General features: G+C 64.9%; 1 protein-coding gene across 1 annotated transcript in view; it reads left to right on the top strand.

Moving 5' to 3' along the window:
- Positions 1-3,955, top strand: part of TOM1 (target of myb1 membrane trafficking protein) — a 46,244-nt gene extending 42,289 nt beyond the window's left edge. The window contains exons 13-15 of the mRNA XM_036866575.1: positions 1,909-1,968; positions 2,923-2,962; positions 3,042-3,955. Of these exons, the coding sequence (XP_036722470.1) occupies positions 1,909-1,968; positions 2,923-2,962; positions 3,042-3,196 (255 nt within the window). The 3' untranslated portion in view covers positions 3,197-3,955. The remainder of the gene's footprint in view (positions 1-1,908; positions 1,969-2,922; positions 2,963-3,041) is intronic.
- Positions 3,956-7,759: the final 3,804 nt, after the last annotated feature.

The raw sequence follows: 7,759 nt of genomic DNA on the forward strand, positions 1-7,759 counted from the left end.
GAGCCAGGACCCTAGGCTTCCTCCATCGTCGCTCTGCTCTGGGGCCCTAGGGATCCCCTCTTTGCCCGTCAGTAAACACGAGGGGACCGGGTAGAGCAATGCTCCTAACCCCGGGTGCCCATCAGAATCCCCTGAGAACCAGTGGGGGGCCAATGGCTGCCTGCTCCACCATCCCAGGATTGCTCAGCTCCCCACCCCCAGGGACCCCAGGATTGCTCAGCTCCCCACCCCCAGGGACCCTTGGGGTGAAAAGTAGGGGAGAAGCTTTGCCCTGCCCGTCCAGGACTCCGGGGTCCCCACAGGGAGACGCCCTCTGCTGCTTCCTGTGCCCTTTTACCGCCCACCAGCCCAGCCCAGCACGGGCACACACGCGCGCACAGAGGCTCCTGAGGCGGTGGCAGGCCCCTGCTGGAGGAGGCCCCCAGCGCGCCAGTGGCCCTGGCCCTGGCCTTCCCGCCGCCCTCAGCGTGACCCTCTCTCACCCAGATGGGAGGCGGCGGTGAGAAGAGCCTCAGTGACTGGATGGTGAGACCAGGCACGGAGAGGAGGGGCCGGGCACACTCGCAGGGGGCCCACCCAGGCGGTACTGGCCGTCAGAACCAGAGGAGAGCAGGGTGGGCAGCCGAGGGCCTGCCGGGGCCCACCCAGCACGGTCCCGCCCCCTCTGCTCTCGCTTCCACGGCCCCTCGGTGCTGCCTTGGAAGCAAGGCCTGGGCAGCCCCTGTGGCAGCCGGGAGGCGACCGGGGCTCTCCTGGGTTTGGGCCGAGTGCCTGCAGAGGGGGCTGAGGTGGGCAGCCCAGAGAATTCGCTGCCGCTGCTGCTGGGAAGTCAGCTCCCGCCTCTTCTCTGGGGGCCCTGCTGCCCCCTGGGGCCCTCGGTGCTGAGGACGGGGCTTGGGGACTGACCTGGCTTTGGTTGGAGAGAGACTCGCTCTCCCTCTGTTTCCCGAAGTAGCTAAGTGGTAACGGCATTTCCCGAGCACCTCCGCTGTGCCGGGCGCTGTGCTGAGCTCTTTCGCTCCCTCATCTCGCTTGATCCTCACAGCGATCTGGACCTGGACGGTAGGTGCTGTCATCCTCTCTCACGATGAGCGAAGTGAGGGTCAGAGGGGCTGAGTAACCTGCGCCGAGTCGCAGGGGTCCAGCCAGCCTCTGGTCTCTCTGATCCCAGAGTCTGCGCCCCTAACCTCCAGCTGGATTCTCCCGCTGTAGACGCATCTCGCGTGGGAAGCCCCCAGGCCCCAGCCCTGCCCCAGTCCGGCCCTCAGCCCCCGGCCCCTGTGCAGGAGCCTGTGTGGTGGAGCCACAGTGCCATGTCCCCGTGCATAGCCGCAGCCCCTCAGGATCCACCGGCCTGGCCTCGTCTGGTCGTGTCGGCCCCTCCCTCTGTCCCGGCCCACCTCTGCCCCCTTCCACCACGAACGCGGAGTCTGCGGAGGTGTCGGGGGACAGCCTGCAGTCGTGCCCCCTGCCCCAGCCTTACTGGCTGGCCGCTCCCTGGGCTGTGCATATTCTCGTGTCAGATGCCCCCGAACACCCGTGCTTGGTCCCGGCCCTGGGCCTGCGCACCAAGCCCGCACCCGTGGCCTGTGGGAGCCGGGGGTCCATCCTCTCCTCGTGGCCCTGCTCCAGCTGTCAGGAGCCCTTCCCCATCCCCTGCTCAGCCTGCTGGCCCCGCCTCCCCCTTGCCCACAGCCTGGCACAGCGGGCAGAACTCGGGGTCCCAGGCAGCTGGGCAGGAGCCATCCTGGAGGGACTGCCGGGGACGGGGGTGCAGGGCAGGTCCGACTGGCCCCATCGCATGAGTGAGGAGGCTCAGGGGTGGGCAACTGCCCCAGGCCGCAGCCGGTGGACCCAGACCGGCGAGGTGCACTGCCCTCCTGCCTCACCCCCTGCCCTTCCCTCCAGATCCCCGTCACCCAGGCCTGCCTCATGGAGGACATCGAGCAGTGGCTGTCCACGGACGTGGTAAGTCCGGCCCCCTCCTTGCCCACCTGACCCGGGGCTCCCGTTGTCTCAGGAGGAGGGGGCGGGGGGCGGGGTCAGGATGAGCAGCTGGGGAGGAGAGAGCGTTGGCGGGGTTAGTGTCCCCTCCCCTGCCGCTGCCCCCGGTTCTTCCCTTTAGAGGAGGGCCCGGCCCCGCACCCCTCGCAGCCTCTGGGGCCTCCCCTTCCCCGAGCCTGCTGCCGATCGAGGTCCCACTGTGGGCAGGACAGGTGGGCCGAGGGCAGCCGGGACCATGGCAGCACTGAGCTCGGCAGCCCCTCGTGCGGGTCGGGAGGCTGACAGACAGCTGCGAGGGGTGCCACGCCCGCGGTGGGGGCGGCAGTCTCCAGAGCCCCACTGCCCCCTGTGAGCGGCAGGGGCAGTCAGCCCGGGCCCCCCTCCGGGCTCCTCCCCCAGCATCTGCCACCCCACCCCCCATTCTTGGCGCCAAGGACCAAGTGCCTGGGCACTTCCAGGCCCAGAGGCCGCCTTCTGCAAGTGGCCAAGACCATGTTTCTGCCCAAGGTCAGGAGAAGGTCCATCCGTTTCATCTGGTGGGTGAAGGCTTATCCGCTCCCCAGCCCCCAGCGTGAGCACGCGTGGCCTCAGGCTTGGGTGTCAGCCTTTCCACCATGGGGCGCGTCTGCCCATCCCTCTAGACACTGGAAGGAAGGAACTAGTGATTGATTGTCAGGGGCCCACCGGGCACCCTACCCTGCGCCTGGCCCTCTGCGAGTAGTCGTCTGTTACAGCTTCCCGACAACCCTGTGAGTGTCACCAAGCAGAAAACCGAGGCTCAGAGAAGTCCAGTGGCTCGGGCCAAGGCCTGTGGCTCAGGAAGGGGTGGAGCCGAGGTCTGGACCCCTCTGGGTCAGCAGCCTGAGCCCCAGCCCACTCCGCAGTGCCCGCAGCTAACCTCACCTTCTGCTTTCTCAGGGGAACCATGCGGAGGAGCCCAAGGGCGTCACCAGTGAAGGTAGTAGACCTTGGCCCTGCCCACCCCTCCCCGGCTCCAGCCTCCGAGCCCACCCGCAGCCTCCCTCTCGTTCCTCCAGAATTTGACAAGTTCCTGGAAGAACGAGCCAAAGTGGCCGACCGTTTGCCCAGCCTCTCCAGCCCCTCAGCCGAGGGGCCCCCGGGTCCCCCGCCTGGCAGTGCCCCTCGAAAGAAGACCCAGGAGAAAGATGACGACGTGCTGTTTGCCTTATGAGTGTGGGGTCTGGCACCCTGCAGCCCGAGCCCCCGCTGCTCCCACACCCTGCGGCGGGGACCTGTCTCTCCTTCAGTGTTAAGGCTGCTTTGGGGGTGGCTTGTTACGTATGCCCTTCTCTCCCCCTTGAGGTTGGGGCCGTGCTGCCTGGGGGTGTGGGGGGCAGCCGGATGAATTGGGGGAACAGGTCAGTTGCACTTCGGGACCCTGGACACCCCTGCCTCCCCTCCCGCCCCAACTGACCACTACGACTTTGCTGAGAACCCGGAGGCCCCGGAACAGACAAGGCCGGCTGCTTGGTTGCCCCAGCGTGAGTCCCCTTGCCCCTCCCTGGACCCATGCCCAGAGGAGCCCTCTTCCAAGCCCACACTGACAGTCGAGGCCTGGCCGTGGGCTGGAGACAACAGAAGTTTCTGTCGCAGCCTCAGGTCCATTCCCCAGGCCCTGCCTTGGAGCCCTAAGGCTTTGGCCAGCTGTTGAGGGCAGGGCGTGTGGCCCTCTGCTGAGCGCACACTGTCCAGATATGAAGCTGCACATGGTTGGGGGAGACCTCACCAGGCCCAGGCCGCCAGGGGAGGCTTCCAGGGATGCCTGGGGCACCTGTGGCCCCCACGACCTCCACTTCCTTGCCCTCCATCCTTCCTCTGTTCCTCCCAAGCAGGGCTCCACCAGGCACTGGGCCCCCGCACCTGTTGGTTGATCCTCTTGTACCGGGAGAGGTGCCTTTTGTACCCCCAATTAAAGGTAGAAAAGCATCCTGCTAGCGGTGTTCTGTCTCCAGGAGGAGGTGACTTCTTGGCCTCACCAGAGGCAGGGACTCCTGTGGGCTGGGCTGGGGGCTGCCCATGAGATGGGCATCTGCAGACGAGGCAGATGCGGCAGCAGGACTGGGCACGCAGCCACGGGTCACACCAGCTCTGGCTGCAGCCACGAGTTGCCTGCCGAGCGGCCCCATTGCTCTCCCAGGTGACGCGCCTGCATCCTCAGCACCTCACACTGCCGTCCCCGCTCAGGCCAGCTCCTGCCCAGCAGCAGTAGCAGTGTGATCACAGAGACGGAGCAGGTGGGGGCATGGTGGGGCAGTGAGCCTGCAGGGAGGACACGGCCACCCCGTCTGAGGCCTAGGTGCCAGGTGCTGTACCAGGCTATACGTGGGCTTGTGGAATCGTCTTGACAACCCTGGGCGGAGCAGAGTTGCATCTTGTTTTACAGACTCAGTGGGTCATGTGAGCCGCCCCAGGTGCAGCTGTTTATTAGGTGCCGGGCACTTCCTCACGCATCAGTGCGTCCCCATTTTTCAGATGACAACACTGAGGCTCAGTGTGGATGCCTGGGCACACAGCTCAGGCGCGGGTGTCAGTTCTTATCTCCGTGGCAGTTCAGGCGCCCCAGGTCTCGGGGTACCACCTTTTCTGGTCTGAGATCTTCACACCAGGCTCCCCGGGAGTCACTGCTTGAGTCACATTGGTGCCCCCTGGCCCAGCACTCGGTGGTGGGAGGGAAGGGGGCTGAAACAGTTGGTCTGCCTGAAAGGTCAGCCCATGAAGGAGAGCAGAAGTCTGAATGCCTGGGTCCAGGGGGCCTAGGCAGCTGGAGTGGGGCTCACCCGGGTCTCTGAGCAGCCCCCAGCTCCCATCAGCAGCGGGCGGGCTGTACGTGCATTCTGAGGCGTGGCCTGGAGCCGGGCACACAGGAGACCAGGCTCAGCCAGCCCTCCAGGTGGAGCTGGGGCAAGGGAAGCAGCTGGGAGGCGGGTACAACGGGACGGCAGGCTTGTCCATCCCCTAAGCAGGGAGGAGGGGCCTTATCGTCTAGGCCGAGATTCAGAGCTTTGCAGAGGAGCCAGCCTGGAGGAAGGCGGCAGAACGTGACATCTGACCCATTTCCCCAACCTAAACCACCTTTTGTCCCTCTCCCCGCCACCCCTGCCCAAGGGGAGCGGCCATATCCCTGTCCCCTGGGTAGCCCGCCATCGGCCTGGTCGGGCAGCTTTTCAGGAGATGGAGGCGCCCTGGGCCCTCACCCGTCAGTCATACCAAGCTCAGCTGGTCCAAACTCAAGGTTACCGCCTACGTCCTGTGTAAATTAGCTGTGTTCGCCCAGGTAACGGGAAGGCTGTGGTTTTAATGAGGTATTACGCATCTCCTGGACATGGTCCAGCTTTGCCTAGTTACTCGGCAGTGACACCTGTGCCAAGGTGGTGGCGCTTTGCCAGCCCTGCCCAGGCTGCTGGGACTCAAAATTGGGAAGAAGCCCAACTTGGTGTACCCTGCTGTCACACGGCCGCCAGCACCCCCGCCGTCTTCTGCTTTAGGTCACGCAGAGGTGGCCGGGTGCTGGGGACCGCGGCGCGACTCTCCAGACTGCTTTATCTTGCTGGCCCGGCCGCCTCCTCCCGTCAGCACTCGTGACAGCAGGTCGCTTCCAGAGGCCCCTTCCCCGACCCCTTCCGGCCGACGGCCAGCTACCACACGCCGGACCACCAGCGTCTGGAGCCGGTAGCCGAAGCCTGTGCTTGACGCCACATAGCCTGTGAAGGTCCCTAAAGCACCTGGGTTTGGTGACCGTCTTTTTCACAGTGTGCACCTGTATCGTGAGGCTGGCAGCACGTGGCGGTCAGACGAGAGGACTGTGGGGATACTCGGTGGGTTACCCACCCCCGCTGCTGGCTGGGCTGGACGGCTGCCGCTCGTGCTCACACACGCGCGGTGGGGCGCTGTGCCGCTGAGCTCAGACAGGTGTCCCACCTGCTCGCACGGCCATTCCAGCCACCTGTCCTGGGGCCTGACCTGAACCCGTGGGAGACTGGGGGCCTCTCCCCTTTCCCTGCAGCCCCCCAGCTCTCCCAGGTCCTCCCCTCCATCCCCACCACATCCCTGCTGTGGGCCCTACCTGGCCTGGGCCTTTCCATGCCTCACAACGGTCCCGCGGGGTTGATGGTTTTGACCACTGCTTACAAGTGGGAAACTGAGGCCGGGGGACGCCACAGTCACACACTAAGTAAGGGAAGAGCGGGACCTGTTCCTCTCGGCACCGTTGCCTCTCCCCTCTGCTTGCCCCTCCTCCAGGTGAGCGTCGGCGAGCCAGGGAACCCTCAGTGGGTGGCTCCCGGGGCTCGTGGCCTGTGAATGGCTAAAGTTGCCAAGTGACCTGTTCTTTCCTGCGTGTGGGTAGGAGCGCCGGCTGCACACCAGGCATGGTTCTAGGTGCTGAGAATACAGAGGTGAATGGGCCCGGTGGGTCACATGGAGGGAAAGGGGCAACATAGACAGGTGTAAGTGGCAAACGTGCCACCTGCTCTGAAATGAAGGAAAGGGAGACTAATGCCAAGTGACGGGGGCTAGGAGGCCAGGGAGGGCCTTTGACCAGGACCCAAAGCTAGTGAGGCGGGGCCTGCCCGAAGAGTCCGGCTGTGAAGGTGTCCCCGGAGGGTGCAGCTCTGGGCGGCCCCACCTTGAGGGCCCCTCCAGAGAGAAGGCTTCCCGGGCCGGGGCTGGGCTGGGCTGGGCTGGGCTGGGCTGGGCTGGGTGAGGGAGCCCCGGCAGAAGCCACCGGTGCTGGCCAGGCTGGGTTTCCTGGCACCAGGCAGTGTCTGAGGCCACAGGTCCTGGGCCAATCACAGCAGCGGAAAGTCATGTGGCCCCACGTAAAAGAGGACCAGCTGCAGGCAGGAGCCTTGGGCTGCGGCCCCCGCATCAGGATTAACCAGGCGCCAGTGGCTCCTGCAGGGCCCTCTGCCTCGGAAATGGCACCTGGCCAGGGATGTAGGGAGGTTGAGTGGAGGCAGGCAGGTGGGTAGGGAGGGGCCGCCTGGGAGGCAGTCCCTGGAGCCTGGAGGAAGCACTGACCAGAGCTGCCTAGAAGCCCCTTAGCAGGGCCTCCACCCCCTTTGCACCCTCCCGGCTTCCCTGATGCCCCCCAGACCCAACTCTGGGCCTGGATGCTGACCCCACCCCCCAATCCCATTGTCAACATCCAGCCTCTCCAGTTGTCATACAACAGCAAATCATGATGCTACCCTTCTGTGCTGTGTGACCTTAGGCAAATTACTTAACCTCTCTGTGCCTCAACTTTCTCACTTGTAAATAGGCTAATAGCAGTTGCTCCTTCATAGGGTTGTTATGAGGGTTAACTGAGAGGACAAGTACCACAACATCTGTCAAGGAAATGGTCCAAACATGTTGTCATGGATGGTACCCCCTCCATCCAGAACGGCCTCTGCATCTGACACCCAGCCAGGGGCACTGCCCCGCCAACTCCTGGGTAATTTCAGAGACCCCAGCTCAGCCTCCGGTATTGCTCTCCCAGCTCTCACGGGTGCTCGCTGCCTCCCAGACAGCAGTTCCAACAACAGGGCCCTTGTGCCCCTCTCTTGGGTCTGAGCTGCTGCCCCTGAGTGGGGCCGTAGTGTCTTGATCCTGGCAATGAGAGAGAGGCGGGATCTGCCCGCTGGTACTGGATCGGGCTCTGCTGGCGCACAGTGGGGAGCTTTGGAAAGCCCCCCCAACCCCTTCTCCAGGGGTGACCCTGGCTCAGGACAGTGTCCCAGAGCGACCACGAGAT

This window comes from Balaenoptera musculus, chromosome 10 (assembly GCF_009873245.2).
Source record: "Balaenoptera musculus isolate JJ_BM4_2016_0621 chromosome 10, mBalMus1.pri.v3, whole genome shotgun sequence".
NCBI classification, from domain to species: domain Eukaryota; kingdom Metazoa; phylum Chordata; class Mammalia; order Artiodactyla; family Balaenopteridae; genus Balaenoptera; species Balaenoptera musculus.